A 21,799-nucleotide genomic window follows, 5' to 3' on the forward strand; every position below is an offset into this window, starting at 1 on the left:
GAGAGTGTGAAGAAGCTGGAGAGTGACAGCAAAGAATGAGAAAAGAAGGAGTGAGGGGATTTCAAAGGCTGAAGGATTACATAAAGACAGATATTAGGGCTGAAAACTTCAGACTGAACTTAATGAATGAGTGCAGAAGTCACTTGAGGCCTTTATTTCCAAATGCCTGTTCCTGGTGTAATTTTCATTCCTTCTTTATCCTGTGTTTGTGACAAGCCAATGAAGTTGTTTTCACACATACACAAAATTAGGGGTGGGCATTTTCACTAATTTCAAGAATTTGCGAGCACTGTCATTACAATATAAATGGGTAATCATTTATCCCCAAATTATATATATGCATATTTTCCCCTTTTTTTTAAAAAAAGGACACCAACCTTCTGAACCTACCCTACTATTTTCTAAGCACTTATTTTCCACAAGTTTGTAATGACAGGTTTGCACTTTCCACATATATATACAGTACATTCCGAAAGTATTCAGACCCCCTTCACTTTTTTCTGTTTTCTTATGTTCCAGCCTGATGCTACAGTCCAAAAAATTCACTTTTATTCTCAGTAATCTGCACTCAATACTCTGTCATGACAAAGTGAAAACAGAATTTTAGATTTTTTTTCAAATTCATGAAAAATACAAAAACTCAAATATCACACTGACATGAGTATTAGACCATTTGCAACACCACTTGAAATTTATCTCAGGTTTCTCCCATTTCTCTAGATCTTTGCTGAGATGTATCTACACCTTGATTGGAGCCCACCTGTGGTAAAATAAACTGAGTGGACATGATTTAGAAATGCACACACCTCTCTATAGATGGCCTCACAGTTGACAATGCATATCAGAGCAAAACACAAGCCATGAGGTCAAAGGAACTGCCTGCAAAGCTCAGTGAGGATTGTTGCAAGGCACTGATCTGGGGAAGGCTACAAAAATATTCTGCCTACTTGTATTTGTAGGAATGAGTTTTTACTTTACTTTAGCGTAAAACAGCACCAATGTTTCTGTCCAGTACTGATGAGACAGGATTAAATGGTGTTGCTAACACTGCCTGATGCAGCTGCTTGAAACCTTGGTTATTAGTGCCGTTTATGGTCCTCTGATCCCATTTAGAGGTTGAGGGAAATTTTGACTTAACAGCCTCATTAATTGCTGGTCGAGATGAGACAGATAAGCTCAGTGACCCTTGCTGTGTTTCTAACTGCTAAATAACCTGGTTTCATGCATCTATGAAGATTGGTGTTGCTTCAGTGTTTTACCTTGTTTTGCACCTTTAGCTTGACTTATATCCAACTCCTAGATTTTTTGTTTGTTTGTTTCAAAGGTCTTCACCACTCATTCATTAACTGTGAATGGGAGTGTCCTGAATCTAATTGACTAGATTATCTTTATTCAATAGGAATGATTCAATTCTCATTATGAATAAAAGGGCATGTAGAATAAACATTTTGAGTTAAGGGATTTGTTTACGTTAACATGAAACCAACTTCTTTTTGGCGTTAAATGCAGAGCACAAAGTAGCGTAAATGTGGAATGGAATGAACCTTGTTTTATTAGCAGGCTATGAGATTGACAGTTGAGTGAAGGTCTTTTGAATGAATCATTGAATTTTAGGTCACCCTAAACTATGAATGTGCCCAATTATATGTGACTTTAATGTAAAAGCAAAAAAACATTAAAGCACTGGATGCTGCTATGTGAAAAAGGCTTAAGAAGTTCCCTCTCAAAGGTCTCCAGCATTAACAATGATGTTAAGTGAACACAGTGCTCTGGATTCATTATTTCATGTTCCTTTATCCCTCCTGACACCACTGCCCCCCTTTGCACCTCTCCAGCAAATCAGCAGATCAAAACAATGTGAGTAATTTGACGGTGTAAATACATATATAGGTGTCGAGTGCTTCACCAGAGCGATTATGCATACAGGAACACCTCAGCCTGGACGAGGCAGACCCCCGGGCTCTGTTTGTCTTTAAACATTTACTTTCAAAGGATTAATGCTCACGGGCGCCAGGTCCACGCATCGAGACAAAAAGGCGACACAAGGAATTCAAACACAGGAGTTCAAACACAGATCTCTGTACCTTTGACAGATTTCTAAGACCTCCCTATTTATGTTTTTAGTTTGTGGCCCCTTTTCTTTGCTATAGTGATGAGAGCTGATATCAACATAACTCACAGCAGACGGTGCATGATTCTTTATGTGGAGGAATTCTGGCCATGTTTAATTTCAGATGGAGCTTCAGGAAAGCAAAAGTACTGCCAGAAACTTAGGAGGAGAAAAACTCAGCCATGCTTTAATCTCTTTGGATTGAATTATTACAACTCACTTTTATCTGAAATTACCCATGAAGCACTCTGTTGTCTTCAACCAGTCCAGAATGGAGGAGCTTGGCTTCTAGCGTATCAGAACACATTTTCTTTATGTTTTTCTAATAGCGTTACTTCCCTGATATCCTCAATTAGACCACACAGGTATCACACCGTAAGTCAGGTATGGCATTTTCTTTTCTCTTGTTCTGATGAAACAAGATTTTTTGCAGGGCCAAGCATGAACATACTTTTCACTGAAATATTGAAAACCCTGGAAACATACACTTTATGGATGAAAGTGTTTGGCCATACCTGTTTATTACTGAACTAAGGGGTTTCGATCAGACCCATTGCCACAGGTGTATAAAATCAGTGACCTAGCCATACAGTCAACATTTGCAAAAATTTTTGTGAAATAAAATGGGTGAAGAGCTCAGTGACTTCAAGTGTGGTACCATGAGGCTTTGCAATAAGAGGGTTCATGACATTTCATCCCCACTGGATATTTCACAATGAAATATGATATTATTATAAAGTGGAGGTGTTTAGGAACAACAGCAACAAAGCTGAAGACCATGTGAAATCACAGAGTGGGGTCAACAACAAGGTGCATGGTGCGTAAAATACACCAACGTTCTGCTGATTCCATAGCTGAAGAGTTCTAAACTTCCGCTGGAATTAATGTCAGTGAGTATCAAATCTCGCTTCTCTGTTTGGCATTTGAATGACCAAGTCTGGATTTGGCAGATGCTGGGAGAACCTTACCCGCCTGACTGCATCGTGCCAACTGTGAAGTTTGATGGAGTAGGGATAAACATTGTTTAGATGTAAATGTTGTGGCAACAGTTTAGGGGAGGCCCTTTTCTGTCCCAACATGACTGTACCCCAGTGCACAGAGCAAGGACTATAAAGACATGGTTTGATGAGTTTGGTGTGGAAGAACTTGACTGGCCCACAAAGAAGCCTGACCTCAAGCCCATCCAGCACTTTTGGGATGAACTGGAACTGAGATTGCAAGCCAGGCCTCCTCGTCCAACATTAGTGCCTGACCTCATAAATGCTCTACAGAAGGAATGGGCACGAATTTCCTCAAATACACTTAAAAATCGTGTGGAAAGCCTTTTCATTTATCTTTTTCTCTGCTGTTTTCTATGGGTAATTTTCTCACTGTCTTATTTAGAGATAAGTTATTACTCTGTTTTCTGAGTCAATTATTTTTTCACATGGCAGACGGTACCCAAAAATTCCCATGATCCTGTTCTGATCCTGAACCTCTAACCTGCATGCAGATGTTGCTACTAATTAAGCTCACCCTCTAGTGATTTTTTTTTTTGCTCAATGTTTTTAAATCAAAACAGAAAGAACACAGGATTAAATTTTAACAGTCTGGCCATGTTTGCCTCCCTGAACAACCTGCATGACTGTTTCTGCTGCGAATTTGAGGTGATTAACTCAGGAGTAATGATTTGACTCAGAAAAACAGAGAAAAATAAAAACGTAGAGATACAGAAAAAAAATATTATTTCATATGTTTGACACCTCTGCATATTTCCTTAATGATAAAAAAACCCACAATCTCTTAGATTTCAATAAAATTTCCATACAGTTCTCATACATATTAAAACAAACAAACAAAAAAAACAAGATAATTCTTCAAAATCTGGCACCATTTATAAGGTAAATAAACAGACTTTCCAATGGTATAGGATTAATAACAAAGAAATAATCCACCATACTCAAATATGAGCACTTTTTGTGCTAGGTTCACATTTTGAACCAGTTTCTATTCAGTGGAAACACATTCGTCATAGATTTGAACATTCATTGCAAAATAGGAGTTTTTCTTGATGGTGAGGGCTCTTCTCAAAAGATGCTCCACATTGATCCAAGAAGAATGCATGTGTTGTGCATTGCTAAAAATTCCCATATAGATGTACATTTAAGACAATGCATATCTATTAAAATGAAATTTAGTTTAGCAGAAATCTACTCCATAGTCAGTATGAGGGCGCAACATAGGTTTTAGGCCTAAAAGGAGGAGGCTGGGGTGTCAGAGGTGAAGCTACTGCAGCAGTGTGGTGTGATAAGCACTGATGATATTCAAATGGACTGCCTTGTTGAGAGAATGAGCTGGGAGACAATTAGGTCAGCTGGCAGTCAGCTGTTTGCAGCTGGATGTATGACTACAGTGCACACCCTGTATGAATTAAGGCTAACCTTCATTTAATAGAATTTGTCAGTTTTGCATTCTGTATCAAGGGTGTAATATTTTAAGAGTAAATCAACAACTTGCAAAGCATTTCAGCAAACAAAGTACCAGTGAATGATGACAAAAGCTCAAAGTTTAGCAGGACCAAGAGGGTTTCAGGAGGGTAATGTATTATTAGAGATAGTGAAAACTTTGTGAAAGGTGTCATTGTATGGGATTGTTGTTCAAGCCAAAAGGAAAATAGAGATTTGGGGAGCTATAGGTTGCTTCTTTTTGTCAAAGTTGTCTGAGAATCATTCCCATTAACACGTCACCCTTATGTCTCAATCGGCAGCTGTGCTGAATATGGACAACACCATCGTTGACCTGGAGACTCTGCACGCACTCTATGAAAATGTGAGTAGACCAACGCTGCTTGGAATTGCAGCTATGTATTTCTGGTTACAACAGTAATAAACATTTTTTAAAACTGTGCAAATTTCTGACTTTGAAAGGAGGGATTTTTTTCAGGGCTTTTGCGGACCGTGGTTTCAGCAAAGTCAATAGACCAGTGAAGAGACAATATCCCCCCTACTGAAATCCATTTCTGCAATTTCCTGCCAAAGCAGAATCGTGAAAATACACAGTGTTGAGCAACAAACCCAGTGTAATTATACAAAGTAACACCAGTGACAGCTCGGGCTGATTTCGACTGCAATGTTAGCTCTGGGAAAACCTTTTTCTTCTGTGGTTGTCAGCAAAAGTATTATTTTGGAACAGTCTTCTTGTGACAAATAGAATGATTTATGGTTACACTCTTCATGCCATATATGAATAACGGGCAATTATTTTATTACAGGGTGAAACCTAAGAGGACTCAACAAGTATTGATATCAACAAAATGGTGAAAAAATCTCTCATCAAGTGTTAGTGTTGTTGTATTTGGCACTTCCTTGATGGCAAACCACAAAAACACCAAATGCTATCCATCAGGAGAAACCTTTTGAAGATGATTATCAGCTGAGAGTTTGTATAGAGTGTAGGTGGGAGGGAAAAACACATTTTAATTAAATTTGTGTGTTTATTACATAACGTGACAAGTCAGAGTTTTTACCTCGCTGTGTACATATTTCCCTACGTAAAGCCCTTCCACTTGAAAGGGTGAACTCAAGGAAGTGTGCATTAGACACCAAAACAAACAGGCGAGCCACAAACCATGCTGGTATGTGTGCTTTTTGGCGACAGTCTTGTGTAGGTCTGTCTGCTGCGACCCTTTCTCATAGTAAACATGTTTTGAATCTAATTGACTCTCCTTTTATGTAATGATAGTCGAGAAAGTGCAGCGTTTGTGTCGCGCAGCACATCCAGAACGCTCTCATGTGGTTTTTTAAAGAAAGAGCCTACACAGAGCTATGCCAAGTGAAATGACCGCATTGTGTTGTATAATATTAGCATAGAGTGAATTATGGAGCTGTCATCGCTGCTTTACAATATGTCTCCATTTTACCTCTGAAGGGTTCCTTGTATACAGTAAATACATTTTCGTCAACTTTTACTGATAGGAAATCCCCACCCCTCACCCTCCGCCCCTCCACTGGAAACAGTTCAGGCTCCGTTCGAAGTCAGGTCAGTAAATAATGGAACATGAAAAACGAGTATGTTTTCCACATTTCAGCTAGAATACAGTTTTAAGATGCTGTGAAATTCCTGCGAATTGCTTTTTGGCACAACTACACAGGAGAGGCCTGGTCTTTTGGCTGCCAGAGGCATATTAATAATGTTGATCATGGGAATGAGACGGAGGCTCGAGACAAGCTGCAGCTCTGAACCAATGTGTCATAACTGAGGATCAAAAGTCTTCTAACCTCTCCGCTCACCCTGGGACTACAAGCCCCCCTCTCTCTTTCTCTTTCTCTCTCCCTCCCTCTCTCTCCTTTTCTCCCTCTCTCTCTCTCTCGCTCTCTCTCTCTCTCTCTCTCCCCAATGGCCCGAGGCTGTGTTATTGAGTCGAGGAGCCAAATTGTTTCTCTTTTGTATTGCGAGACTCCATCCTGTCTGTGGGTCTCCAGCCCCCTAAACCACAGTTGGCAGCACAGTCAGCCCGTCTTGAGGAATGCAAGGGGCTTCTAATGGTTACACCCTCGCTCACTGCGCTAGGAACTAGATCACACACAGCACTCTCTTTTCCATTTAACACACAAACATGGTCACAAACAAACAATTGGATCCATACTGTACCCATACTGCTGCACACATGCACAGGGAAAGGGACAGAGTCACTCAGTCTATGTGCTGGCGGATTATAGCCACTCCTGCTCTTTGAACAATAAGCCTCTGCCATTTAAAGGGTCACAGTGATAGTGGGACACTGCTCCCTCCCCTTTAATATCACAAGCCATAATCTGTGCCCAGACTGGATGTCTGAAGTTCAGAGTTCTTTCAGCTGACAGTAGCTAAATGCCATAGAGTCCCTCCTACGAACTACAAATAATCACCTCATACTTCTATTTTTTATCCACTACAAGGCCTGCTGATGTATAAACATATCTGACATGTTTATTACATGATGCAATCTGTCATTTGGACACTTTTCTTTGGCAGCTCCATGTACAAATAATCTCATAAATGTTGTTCCATTGAAAATTGAGTGACATAAATAGTGATTAAGCCCTGGCTGGCTCTGTTTAGCCCCGCATTTGAAACCTGGCTAATGAATACCACTTGGCTACCGCTCGAATCGTGGCATCACAAATATCATCCTACTTTTTCTCCTTTGCATTTGATATTCCACATGGGACTGCATTTCTCATGCTAACAACCAGTGCAACATGCCCTAGCAATTCAAAGATCACACGCTAATGCCTACTTGTCCCCAATTACACCAAACACTGCTGGGCTCGGCTGCTGCCCTTTGAAAAGGATCTGCTTTGTATTAAATATATTTACACTTGAAAACATCTCGAGAGAAGGCGAAGGAGAGCTTGCCCTCGTCGACAGAAGGCAGCGGTGTGTAGAATACTAATCGGGCCCTCAGTGTGTTTGATGCTGCCGTTTGAAGTTTTCCAAGGATCCATGCCGAGGCCGAACCCCAGAGAGAAAGACGGAGGGAAACAGAAGGAGAGAGCAGACGGCTCAGACTCTTTGGGGGTCTGCAGGCCTGAGAGAGAGTTTACATTTTCTTCCTGGGGATGGTTTTATTGTTTGGCCCATCTGCGTCAGACACATTAACATCTATTGTCTTTCCCTCTTGTGAAATGAAGGGGCATTTCTGGCCTGTTCTTTTTCTACCACCTTGTATAAAACTGTGGTCCAGAGCCTGACAGCAGGACAACTGTAAGGAATGTCATCTGGCTGAAGGCAGCATTTAAGCATTCATGACACTTATACAGTTTAAACTGGCATACAGTTAGATTGAGGCATAAAAAGACACATATGGGAATGTTTTTTTTACTTTGTAAAGCGAAGTTTGTCCACAAAAAGACATAGAGCCAAGTGTCTGACATCAAGCTCTACTAGGTAGTATTTTAGTTAATTCTGTAATTTGAATAAGAAACTATTTGCCTGGTTACAGGCCAGGCTTGTGTTCAAACCAATGACTTGGACTTTATGCAACACGCTGCTAGCAATTTTTTTGTACCAGTGATTTTTGAGGATACTGCATCGTTGAGTCTTTAAGGTGGGTTCATGTTAGGGACCCTCGCCCTGATCCAAGTACACTTGACCCTAAACTCTGATTCAGTTGATCAGTGAAAACACAGGCATTGTGAAGACTGCTTGAAGATGTGGTCTTGGGGAGATGTGAATGCAACCATGCCTGTTGCAAAGTTGTAAATGGGCGACTGTAGCTCAGTATGTAGAGTTGGTCGTCTCATGGGTTTGATCCCCAGCTCCTGTAGTCACACATCAGTGCGTCCATGGGCAAGACGCTTAACCCAAATTTACTCCCACTGCTGCTTCAGTGGTGTTTAAATGTATATGGATGTGCATGAATGGGATAGTTAATACTGATGCCCCATTCTCCATCCAAAGCGCTATGAGTAGTCAGATTACTACATAAGGAGTTATGTCAGTGAGATTTTGTCAGCTTAGAAGTTAAGGTAATTAGCTGCAGAAATAAGGACTGATACTTACCTTTAGTGTGCTCTATGGAGGCTTAAAGTTGCCATTACTTGAGTTGAAAGGTTAACTGTTTTATTCACTCAAGGTAATAATTTAGAGTTACCAACTTGAGAAAGCGTATTTTTTGCTTGCCAAACTTTAGTGCACAAACAAAAAAAAGTCAGTCATTTTATTTAGTTTTTGTCAATAAATGCCTAAAATTAATATTTTCTCTTTGTGGGTTTAATGAATAAGAACAGTTAAAAAGAATGTGTTTAAGGGGTTAAAAGAGGTAACACCTATACATTTAGGCACTAGTATTTTAAGTTCATGCGTGTCATTAAACAAGAGGATTTAAAGGTCGGTGCTCAACACAGGCAGACGCTATAAAAAACGCATTTAATGCTACAATTTCCTCAAGAAGTTTAATGTAAAGAACCCAGGGTGCTGTGTCTCAGGACAGTTGATACGAAGAAAGCACTACATGGACATGTTGATTTGAAGTAGTTGTCTCTTTGGGGCACACTAGCAAATCATTAGAGGTGCAGGAAAAAATCATTTCATGTCAGAATCCCATATTCTAATTCCTACAATTATGAATTGATTCAAAATTTCCAAGAATCAGTATTCAGTACTTTATTACAGAATGAGTGCTAACTTCTTCCGTGTGCCGTTTCCATCACAGATGCTGCTGGAGGCGTTTGCTGTTAGCATTAGCAGCTCTAGCTCTTAGAGTTGGTAATGTTTACATTGCTGTTTCTGACACACTTACGTACTAACCACTCTTAATATGGAGCACTGAGTTACTTAGCCTGTCCCTTTTTTCCAGAGGAAAAGTTTCAAGACTTACTGTAAATTCTACAATCCCAGGAAGGAGGAAGCCTGACCTGTGTATGCTAAGTTAACTACAGTACTGTAGCCTACTTTGGGAACAGTCCATATATCCAAATTTACATCAAACAGACACATTCACCTCGAGTGAAAAATAAGAATATCAGCCAACAGCTGCTGACTGGCATGAACACTATCAATAACAGGATCAATTGTCTGTTTCACACAAAAGATCGGTGTTACAGATGAACAACTGACTGTGTTAAGTGGTGACTTGTACTTCTGGGATAAACAGATTATGAAAACTAAAAGAGACGTTTGCTTGCTTTGTCATTAGATCGATGTCTTCTAAGTATATGTCAGATGCTACATAAATGCTGAAAAACACCTTGAATACATTTTGTTAAGCTTTGTAATGTCAAATATTAATTCACAGTCCCTTAATGCACAGCAGACTGGAGTAGAGACTGAAATGATTACCTCTTAATGAATCTGGAGCCGGTCTGTATCGAAAATGGATTCTGAATCATATCATTACCCTTAGAACTGGAATTTAGTCAAATTGTGAGATACTTTAAATTCACATCTCTACAAATCATGCACCCATACTGCAAGATAGAGTACCCCACGTTGTGCTGGGACATGAAATGATGGGAGAGTCCTGAAAAAACCTGCTGAGACTGTCTACAGACATAACCTGTTCATACATAGACCACAAAACTACAACAATGAGTCTAAGATGTGGAACAGCATTTTACTCCCCCTTTTAAGGAATTATGAATACAAGAAGAAGAACTTCATGTCCCCAGTTTGTGTTTTTAAAAGAGTAAATGGACCTTTACTCAGGAAAACAACACTTTGTACCCAAAGGGTGTCCACATGCATAACCTTTTTTTTTATTTTATTTTTTTGCTTTCAGCACCCCTTTTATATTTGAAACCAGTGCAATTCAAGCTTCTTAAGTGCAAAACCACCCTCAGCATCAGCTGTTTTTTGTCACTGGCCAGATGCTCAGTTAGAAATATTCAACTTTTGGAATATCATCAGCATTGCTCTCCCCTCACTGACCTGCCCAAATAAGAAACTGAAAGATTTCAATATCAACTTTGTCAATAACAATGGTGTAGGGGAAAATATCTGACTAGTCTTTTTAAAGGTACGACTTTAAGCCTTGTTCTGCTGCTAATGCCAGGGCAGTTCCTTATACATTGTTTTTAGGTTTGCCTGAGGTAGGCAGATTCACACATGTGCCATATTCCTTCCATTTTTTGATGCTGGATTTAACTAAGCTCCAGGGGATGTTCAGTCCCTTGGAATTTTTTTGTATATATCCCTCAATTTATGCTTTTCAGAAACCTTTTCTCTGAGTTGCTTGGACTGTTCGTTTGTCTCCATGGTGTAGTGGTAGCCAGGAATACTGATTAACTAATGACTGGGCCTTGCTGGCACATTATATTGTCCATGATTGATCTATAAAATCAAGTACAGCGTAAAACATCCAAGTGGGTGAATACTCTTTATAGGCACTGCAGCTACATAAGCTAAGGTGGCTATACATTTGCTTTCATGAAGGGTAAACTTTTTTTTTTCTGTGAACAGTGTTTATTCTACTATATGAAAAGGTTTTGTGATTAGGCTTTGCGGGTCAGGTTAGTCACTTTTGATGTAAAAGGCATAACATTTTAATACATTTTTGCAGTCATTATGGCGATTCCATAACAACCCACTGCACCCCTTACTCTAACCCTAACCTGAAGTGTAATCTAATTCAGTGTATAAAGGTTTGTGCAGTGGTGTGCAGAGGCAGGTTTTTGAGAGTGGTTATCTGCAGCTAGACTGTCTTGAAATAGTGGTATCCTTTTTACAATCACTGCACTCACAGAGGGGTTAAAAACCTGTATACAAGCACGCATGTTGCATGCCTGCTTGGCTCTAAATTGAATGATATAATATCTTTTTTGCATGTTAAATGTGTATTTTTGACTTATTATGTCAGAGCTGATGCTCCAGCAGAGCAGAAAATGAATTCCTCTTCTTTCATTTTCATCTTAATTCTCCTCTTTTTTTTTTTTTTTTTGATAAATCCAATGTTTTTCATGTTTGTTTTCCTGGTTTAGCACTAGGGCTGAACTGATTTATATTCTGTCTTTCATGTTTTATTTACACTCTGTTTTGTGAAACCTGATACTGCTGTAATTCGGTGAAGTACATTGTACTCCCTATCTATACCAGTAAAAAGAAACACACACCAGAATGTGTTTGAACACCACACATGTATGTTTTTACAACATCTGGTTGGGGATGAATAATTCCAGTTTATGCCAATGTGTTTGGCATCAAGGCCGTGGTTTTAACAGTTCCTGATGTTTCTATGATTAAACTGTGCACACAGCGTATTTAGTCAGTTATTCTGACACATAAATCAGCTTTGATTTGAGTAAAAAAATGAAACTTTGACAACTGGGGCTCCATGTAAACATCCATTCATTCATATTTGAGTGTTATTATGGTTTTCTGTTACTCTAAGTATCAACTACATGTATACAGTATGTTTCAATTTGGATCTAATCTGTATTTTTGTCTGTCAGAGAGCTCAAGCTGATGAGATGGACAGCATTAAAAAGCATATTAAATCGACGAAAGACAAGGAGGACGCCAAACCGCTGGACAAGCCTGAGCAGTAAGAGTCACAGCTGCTGTCTGAAGCAGAATCACTTCATAAGAGTTGTGTTTTTTTTTTTTTTTTGCTGTACTTCTCATGACTGGTTTGTTTCCCTGTCAGGTTTTTATTCCAGTTATCCCAAATCCCAAACTTCTCTGAGCGAGTGTTCTGCATCCTGTTCCAGTCGACTTTCCATGAATGTATCACCTCCATCCTCCGCAAAATAGAAACCCTTCAGAGAGTGTGCAAGGTTAGCTGCTGGCTTTCCTCTTACTTCATCTTCTTTCCTGTCAATCTGTCTTATGTCCATTTATTTGTGTGCATATATATATATGTGTGTGTGTCCTAGGCTCTCCAGACTAGTGGGTGTGTACTGCGGGTGCTTGGCCTGGTGCTGGCGTTTGGCAACTTCATGAACGGAGGTAATCGGTCTCGAGGGCAGGCTGACGGCTTCACCTTGGACATTTTGCCAAAACTAAAGGACGTGAAGAGCAGTGTGAGTCTGAGTGTTACAGATTGAAAAGCAAACATCCCTCACTATACTAGAGCACATGCTCAGATGAGTGTTTCTTACCAGCAAACAGGAAAGAGAAAGTATGCATGTAAAATAAACAACAGAAGACTAATAGAATACATAGAAATTATTTTATCATATAAATATGGATAAGATGCTACCTCCCAAAAAACTGAGATCAATACATTTGGAGCTTTCCCTACTTAACGGCTGCATTGTAGGTCATAAGCTCTTCCTCTTCTGTTTATGGGTAGAACCTTTACATTGGAAGTCATCCACAACTTTTTCTCTAACAGTATTACTGTCAAAAGAGTCAAATTTTTCTTCAAGTATTCTTTTTTTCTGAGGAGCTCAGTTTTACCTAGGTATTCTGTGCTGTAAACAGGATTTTAATATCCCCTTTGATGTCACTGTTGACAAATGTGGCTCCTGCAGTGTTATATTTTTATTTATAGTTTAACATGCAAAAGTGAGTCTCCAGTGAGTCATTGTGAACATGCTCTTATTTGACGCCAAGGCAATTAATATTGTCCAATAAAAATAATTGATGCAACACAATATGAACAAACCAAAAATCGGAATCAACTTTAGTACCTTGAAAAGAGGGCAACAACCGAGTAAGTATGGAAAGGTGAGCACAGTTAAAACAGTTACATTCATGAGCATAGTTGTCTTTTATCATGTTTTGCAATTGAGCTATGATACTATGATATTTCACACATCCATCCAGAAAACCTCCCATAGACTGTGTTTGGGAAAGGGCAGAGCCTTTGAAAAAAACTCGGAGGGTGATTGGATAAATGTTCTGTCTGTCACATATGTATGGCCCAATCAAATTAACAAAAACAAGTGACATCATGGGTGTGCCCCGCTACAGAGTAGTAAACTCCATACAGAGCTGTATAACACGAACCATGGCGACTGTAGACAAGTCAGTACACGACTTTTACCATTTTTGAAAAGAAAACAACTCAGTGCTGTTCTTTGTTCTTCTTTTAACATAAAAATGTTGTCAAGTTCTGATAAAACTGACGCTTTAGCAGCATACACGTTAATCTCTCTGCCACAATTGCACTGGCACTGGCCTTGCTTACGTCACGACTCTGTCGCACCCGAAAGTACTGCCTCTTACTCCTGATTGGTCCTGTCACCTGTCAACCAAACGGTTCGGACGGGAGCTTTGCAAGATGGATTCGCCAGTGAGAAACACGGACAGGCATATCCATCTGCTTTGCAAGGTTACTAAATTTCCATGAAAATACAAAAAAAACAAAAAATCCATGAAAAGTCCCTAAAATATCCAAACAGAATTTTTTCTAACATTTATCCAAAACCTACCTAAACTCAAATGGACCCAGAAAATTTTAATAGCAGAATTGCTATGTAGAAGGAAATCCAAAATGTATTGTCCTCACATGTACATGCAGGGTCTTAGGAGGTTATAAACAGCCAATGATGTTCAGGCACATCTGCATTAACCCAAAAAAAAGGGAAGGAAAATTGTATGTTACCACCTTGTTGGCTATTTTTTAGTAAAACATATACAGGAATGTACCTACTGTAATAAGACAGAGCAGGAGGATGCTGGACGCATCCCTGATTAATTTATGCCTTAACTGATGATTATTTTATCATGTTATTCAAAATGCACTAGATAAAAAACAATGTTGCAAAATCTGTGACTCTTTATGTGTTTCCAAAACTGTCCCCCCTTGTTTTGAGTCCAGGACTGAGTGTCCTAAAGTTAAAAGCAACATTCAAAGCAGCCAAACTTGAGGATCATAACTGTGGATTTAAAGGAGAGACTAGTTCTGTTTACTGTTCTTATTCAATATCACAACGGGCTCAGCGTGCCCCTGGCACTGCCATATAAGGACACAGTGGTTTGTGTTTTTGTGGTGGTGGGCCGAGTAAGGTATCCATAAAGAACATCAAACTTTCCACCAACTCTGAGTTATGACAGCCGGCCCGGCACGGTTATGTTTTGTTGTATCGCTATTCCATTGTCAAGATTTATGCTCGACCTCTGTGACCGCCATGTCTATTCTTGTTTGCCTCGCACAAATTAAAACGTCCTGCTCCAACATGATTAAATTAATAAATAAAGGGAATTTGGTTTATTTATTTGGATCTTTCTCTTTTCTTTCAGGATAACTCCCAGAGTCTTTTGTCCTACATCGTTGCTTACTATCTAAGGCACTTTGATGAGGTATGTTTTGGTCTCTGTTTATTTGAATCACTTTTTTGTTTGACTCTGATTTGCTTAGAAATCCTTCCAGAGCTTTCTTTTCATCTCCTCTCTCGCCAGAGGATACCAAGGCTTATCCTTTATCAAATTATTTATTTTCGTTTTCCTCATTTTCAGCAGGAACAAATCTCTCTCTCCTTTTCTGGCTCTCTCTTAATTCCCCCTCTCTGTCTTTCACTCTTCATCTCCCGCTCTCGCTCTGCTTTGGTCTGGGTTCATTCAAACCTGCAGTCTGTTAGCTGGCACAGCATCCAAAGGAGCGCTAGTGTAAATAATTAGGTTCTCCAGATGAGATGAACTCAGTAAAGTGAAGCTCGCCAAAATCAACCTGCATGACAGGGCTCCAGCTATTCTAATGGCCTTGTAGTAACTCTGTTTGAGAGAAATACAGTAAACTTTAGGCACACCGCTTAATGGTCATTATCTGCTGTAGTTTCAGCTTTATCTTCCCTGAGATGTTTGCACTTCTGATAAGAACATTTAGTCCTCTGATACAGTATGTACCAGAGAGGCCCTCTCCCTATTAAAGAACAGTGATTTTGACACTGTATGCCTGAATGTGTGTTGTGCTTTACCAGGATGCTGGCAAAGAGACATGTATGTACCCTTTACCTGAGCCCCAGGACCTTTTTCAGGCCTCTCAGATGAAGTTTGATGACTTTCAAAGAGATCTGCGTAAGCTGAAAAGAGACCTAAATGGTAAGTCATTCCTTCATTTAAACCCCTTTAAACTACATATTTACAACTACCTACTGATAAACTCAACCATGCCATAGCCAACATTCATCACAGGTGTCATGTTAAAAATAGAATCACACAGGAATTATATACCTTTAAATTATGTATTAATCAGTGCACAATGGAAAATAATTTTCCAAATCTGACCAGCTTCAGTCATGTGTGGACTAAAGGAGTGGGTCAACAGAGAGATAGCATCTGTTTGTTGTACAGACAAGCTAACTAGAAGCAGATGTGACTCGTCAGATGTTGACTCCTGTTGGACCTGGTGTGCCTTTTACTGTCCTCATGAAACAGAGATCAAAATATAAAGGGCACAGGGTCAGGGAACTTGTACTGCCAGTATATGTTGTAAAGGTTCATCAGCTTCTCGCTGAACTAGAGGCTCTTACTGAGCTCTGAGGCCATGAACCTCCAAAAGGCAACAAGGACACTTTCTGAAGATCCTCTCAGAAACTTTAGTGGGTATTTAATAGGGGTGTGACGAGATGCTTATCTCACGAGATGAGATTTTAAACTATTTTTTAATTTTGGAAAAAAAAAAAACATGAGTGGAAAATGTGTCCTTTACATGGCTGAAAGTCATAAATGCAAAGCAGTCAGGTCTATTTTGAAATGTTTAAACTCCTCTTGTACTGAATAGGCTATCAGTGCTTACACACAGTTTGTCTTGTCCAACTCTGAGTCAAACTGTACATTTAAATGCTCTTCCGATCAAACCTTTCATTTTAATAGTCTACCACATCTTTATTTAACTACACTGTGCACTCATTGCTACAATAATAATAATAATAATAATAATAATAAAAGCATTTAGATTATTTTGAAAGTAATTTTAAAACTGTTTACAACAGACCTATATATAAAGAGCTGCATCAGTAATATCAAACTATTTCTCATCCTCTTTAAGCACATTCATATTCAAAACACTCAGAAGAAATATATCTGTCAATAACACATTTGTTTTTTACAGTAATTTAGAGAAATAGCTTATTTTATCGTTTTGTGGTCTTTTTTTCTCATATGAGCTTTGGCAATGTTGGACACAACCCACAGATGAGCATGTGTGTCTTGGTGAGCGAGTGTGTGTCTCTGCTCTGCTCTGCTGTCAGACAACAAACAGGGCGCGTTTAACTCAAGCTAGAACTTTGTTTTTTGGAGCTAACAGTGGACTCTATGGCGCTCAAACAGAGTTTGTTTTGCTATGTTTACTGCTGCAGTATACAACGGCCTGTTGCACTACTCATGTTAAGCTTCTGATGGATGATATGCACAGCCAACAGCTGATGGATGTGTGACTGACAGATGGTGAGAAGAGAGGGGGACATGATGAAGCAGCTACTGAGTCAAAGTTACAATGTCACAGCACTATCAGCGAGTCTGCACGCATACACGAACTCGTGGAGACTGCACAGGTTTCCAGCAGCAGCACTGAATCATTTCACACCGTTGTGATGAACTTAGCATGCATTTGCAGATTAAGTACCACTAAGTAGCGCATGCGGAGGAGGTGGTTGGGGTTGGAGCGGTGATCACAGATCAGCTCCGTCTCTTCATTAGCTGTCAAACTAATGATTTTGAAGAGTCCAGGGAATCTTTGTGATCTTTTCTAACTTCAAGTTAGGAGTTGTTTTCTGACAGGAGAGCTGTTGCTCCTGGTGTCTGGGCAATATTGATCTCGCGAGATGATTTTCACCTTGATGAGATATCTCGTGATATTTTGATCTCAGGAGATCATGCGGCACGAAATCTCATCACACCCCTAGTATTTGTATAAGCTGTGTGCTATTGCTTTGCCAAGCAGTGATCCTTAATGTCATTTATGACTTTTAATCAAAGAAACACAAAGAAAAGTGAGAGACACTGTTTAGAACATTACTCAGCACTGGGCACCTACCATTGTCATGTTTTAATAAAGGAGCTATTTTCAGTCGGTTTATTTTTGGTTTAAGTAACATAAGCACCCTGGGGCAGTTCTAATCTTTTAAAGAACACATATGGAAATATATTTCATCATCCTTTGTTTTTATCATGCAGCTGATTGAATGCTCAAAGCGTGCTTGTATAAGCCTACCAAGGCCAGCAGGGTCACATTTCAACCCCTTTTTCTCACATAATAATGTCCTTATCATTCCCTTTGTGAAAATGGTGAGCTTCTGTTAAGTAACAAACCCTTGAAATGTAAATTGCTCCCATGCAGTACGTCCAAACCATGAGGGTGTTTTTCTTCTGTTTCTTCTATTTTGGACTTTTATTGGCTCAACATTAAACTGCAGTACAGTCAAAGCAGCAATGTTTTCATTCTCTGTATAACAATGAGGGTCTTTTGAATTGAGGTACCCACATGGTTTAAAATCCTGGCTTTTTTGTGTTACTGCCGCTGTTATCTCAGAGTCATCTTGCGGCATACTTTAATGATTACCGTGTGAGTTCGACCTCCTCCTTTTTAAAGCTGAACCCCTGGCAGATGACAGACCCAGTGCTGTTTCTCGTTGTCCGTCTCGCAGATAATAATAACTAGCTGCTAACTCGCCACGCTGCTCTATTTGCCCATAGTGTTTACCTCCTTCATTCTCCGCTGATACAAAAACGCACATGTGCGAAGGAGTGAGCTCTCTGCTGTGAGAGATGCGTTCAGGGGTAATGGGAGAATAGAAACTCCAACGAGAAATGCACGCTGACAGCTCAAAACTTCCACATAATTTATACTCGAATGTCCGCGATATTGTCATTTTATACATCGTGTGTGGCAAAGGCACAATACATCGAGTATACTCGATATATCGCCCACCCCTACTCTCCACTCTTCCTCCAGACTCTGGGACCTTGATTTCCAAATGACATGCAAAATTTACTTTCATCTGAAAGAGGACTTTGGACCACTGAGCAGCAGTCCAGTTATTTTTCTCCACAGCCCAGGTAAGACGCTTCTGACGTTGTCTCAGGTTCAGGAGTGGCTTGACATAAGGAATGCCACATTTGTAGCCCATGTCTAGGATTGGTCAGTGCATAGTGGCTCTTGATGCGCTGACTCCAGCCTCAGTCCACTCCTTGTGAAGCTCCTCCAAATTCTTGGATGGATTTTGCTTGACAATCCTCTCAAAGCTGCAGTTATCCCTTATGCTGGTGCACCTTTTCCTACCACACTTTTTCCTTCCACTCAACTTTCTATGAATATACTTGGATACAGCACTCTGTGAACAACCAGCTTCTTTAGCAATGACCTTTTGTGGCTTACCCTCCTTGTGGAGGGTGTCAATAACTGCCTTCTTGACATCTGTCAAGTCTGCAGTCTTCTCCTACTGACCCAGACTGAGAGACCATTTAAAGGCTCAGGAAACCTTTGCAGGTGTTTGGAGTAAATTAGCTGATTAGGGTGTGACACCAGGACTTTTCAATATTGAACTTTTTCACAATATTCTAATTTTCTGAGACACTGAACTTTGGGTTTTCATTATCTGTAAGCCATAATATCAACATTTCAAGAAATAAAGACTTGAAATACTTAACTCTATGTGTAATGAGTCTATATAATATATGGGTTTCACTTTCTGAAATGAGTGACCAAAAATATTGAACTTTTTCATGATATTCTAATTTTTTGAGATGTACCTGTATGGATGCTCATTGCCAGACAGAAACTTTGTTGACTTTGCTGGTGTCTTATCATGGCCAGGATAAAGAGATCAATAATCACAGCAAGTTTCCTGGTTACATGAAAAATCAAAAGAAGGGAACCTGTGAAGTGCAAGATGTGTGAGTTAGAAGAAATACGTGCAACACCTTTACTGAGGGAAGATTGGATTTTGTTTTAGTATTTAATTTATTTCTATTTATTATGTATTAGTCTTTAATTAATTTTGATTAATTTATCAGATGAATATGATAAACTGCACATATTTTTCTCCAGCTTTTATACAGTGAACATTGGGAAATGGAATTTTTTTGTCACCAATTATCAGCTAAATGGGCAAAAAGTCTGAAGCCAAGGGGGTGTGATTCAGATTTTCCATTGATCTGTTATGTAATCCCTATTAGAGGTCTAAAGACAATAGAGTTAGAGTTGCATTCATGATAAGAGAATTAGATAATTTCAGGGTTTTATAAGCCCCATTAAAATCTTAGAAATACAAATATTTTACATAATTCAAACTTCTAAAACGTTAGTTTTAAGGGAAACTGCTTGAATTAGTTTATGTGTTGTTACATATGAAGACCTCAAGAGTGTGTCCAGTGTGGAAATTGGATTATTCTTGACATGCCAAACTGATTGGTTGAGTGAAAAGAGTCCTAATGAATGAGCCCATTGGGAAATATTCCCTTTCATGTTTCCAGTCACTCAACACTCAGAACACTTTCCAAGGCCTGAAGTGCCTACAGGTGGTAAAAAATGACTGTGTATTTTTGTGCAAACATATGTGTGCACATATGTGTGAGCTAGTACATGTGTTTATGGGAGTTTGTGCACTTGCACTGTAGATCGGCTATTCCCAAAACTCGGTCTGTTCTCTATCACATTTTATGTATCTTTGCTGCTAAACCAATCAGATGCCTGATCCGGGCTGCCAAATATTGTTTTTCCGAGGCCATAATGATTCTTTAGGCTGTTCGTTATTTGCAATTCATAAAGATGGAGTTGCTCGCAGGGGAAATGGACTTGCGTCTGCTTTGACCCCGGTGGCAGGGGTACATGCTGGCTGTGCATAAATACATCATCACATGCTGTACCTGCAGACCTCTTCATTACCTCGCAGAGCCAGCTGAGTGCTCTAGCAGACCTGGGCTTCGATGACAGTTCCCAGCGGGGGGTTCCGATTGGTAGGCGGTGCAGAAATGGCCTTGGCTGGCCTGAAGGACATCAGCAAGCAGTGCTGTGGAGAGAACTCACTGTGTACCTTCTTGGTTCAGGCAGCATATGGTCTTTGAATTACCACTTGCCCAATCACGACCTCCCCATTCCTTTAAGCGTCTCATGGCCTCTCCACCTCGAAAGCCTTGAGCTCAGTTTGTGTATCCGTTATGGTTGCAGATAGAGCATGACGATAAATTTCTCCTGGGAGTAGAGCGCAGGGCTTCCTAGTTCCTTGGGGTGCCTTATTAGTCATTATGGGTCATTATGTCTTTGCCAACACTTACTCAGCAGAAATTCAGCAGAGATTTATGAATGCAGGCTCAAGCAGGGCGAAGTGCACTGTAGAGCTTGTCATTTCAGCATGAATGCTTGATTGAAAGTTATTTCTCTGTAATGTTTTCCCCCCCGTCTCATCATGAAGTTGTCTTGTTGTTTCAGCATGCTCAAGTGAGACGGAGAAAGTCTGCCAGTCGTCCTCTGCAGAAGACCTGCAGCCCTTTAAGGACAAGATGGGTGAATTTCTTAGCCAAGGTGAGCCTGACCTCCAAAAATACAACATTCAGAGTGATGATTTATCATTTTCTTCCAGCCCCATGAAAGCCAAAGTCATACTACAGAAGAAACAAGCAAATTAATACCAGATTTACCTATTGGTCACATGGAAAAAGGGAACTATCTTTGCTCTGTTCTTATTCAGACAAAGTTAGCTGGTAAAGCCAGGGTTTAAGAGACCCAATCTGAAGCCAAATTGACTTTGAGGCTTATTGCAGCTCTCCTGATCATATCAAACATGTTTAAAATTGCAGTTTTAAATTCTAAAAGACTGCATAGGCAGTCATCCAGCCAATAAGAAAGGGTAATATCACCCATTTTCAGTTGGATCTGATTTTATCACTCCTGTAGTATGAACCTGGCCTAAGGAGAAGGTATTGTGATATTTTGTTTGTTTCATTACGTATAAAAACCCCATGAAAGACTAAAACAAACAAAACTGATCCTAACAAGCGTAGCCAAAGCCCCAGTAAAATGTTTTACTTCCTACTGTTGGCCTCCAAGTTTTCCAAAAACTATAAAAAAGCTCAACAGAGCCAAACCCATGCATTAGGTGCCATATTCCCTATTATCCCAAACATAAGAAGGGTTTTGAGCCTTTTATATGATGTTATGATCCTTTAAATGCAGAAAATCCACCTAATCAGCAGCTAGGAATGACCCCAAAGAAATAAACCATTAATTCCTGGTTCAGAAACAAGCGCTCAAGGCTAAATGATACAGCTTTTATAAAATAAATATCTTTGTCTTTATTGAAAGTAAAAGGTCATGCTTTTCAATATATATATATATATTTGCTAGAA

General features: G+C 39.6%; 1 protein-coding gene across 2 annotated transcripts in view; it reads left to right on the forward strand.

The window, feature by feature from the left end:
* Positions 1–21,799, forward strand: part of LOC121511236 (formin-2) — an 87,302-nt gene that overhangs the window by 43,919 nt on the left and 21,584 nt on the right. For both annotated transcript variants that reach the window (XM_041789838.1, XM_041789839.1), the window contains 7 exons: positions 4,857–4,918; positions 12,019–12,110; positions 12,213–12,342; positions 12,442–12,588; positions 14,756–14,815; positions 15,433–15,553; positions 20,883–20,975. In XM_041789838.1, the coding sequence (XP_041645772.1) occupies positions 4,857–4,918; positions 12,019–12,110; positions 12,213–12,342; positions 12,442–12,588; positions 14,756–14,815; positions 15,433–15,553; positions 20,883–20,975 (705 nt within the window). The remainder of the gene's footprint in view (positions 1–4,856; positions 4,919–12,018; positions 12,111–12,212; positions 12,343–12,441; positions 12,589–14,755; positions 14,816–15,432; positions 15,554–20,882; positions 20,976–21,799) is intronic.

The sequence above is a fragment of the Cheilinus undulatus genome, linkage group 6, assembly GCF_018320785.1.
Source record: "Cheilinus undulatus linkage group 6, ASM1832078v1, whole genome shotgun sequence".
In the NCBI taxonomy this organism is placed as follows: domain Eukaryota; kingdom Metazoa; phylum Chordata; class Actinopteri; order Labriformes; family Labridae; genus Cheilinus; species Cheilinus undulatus.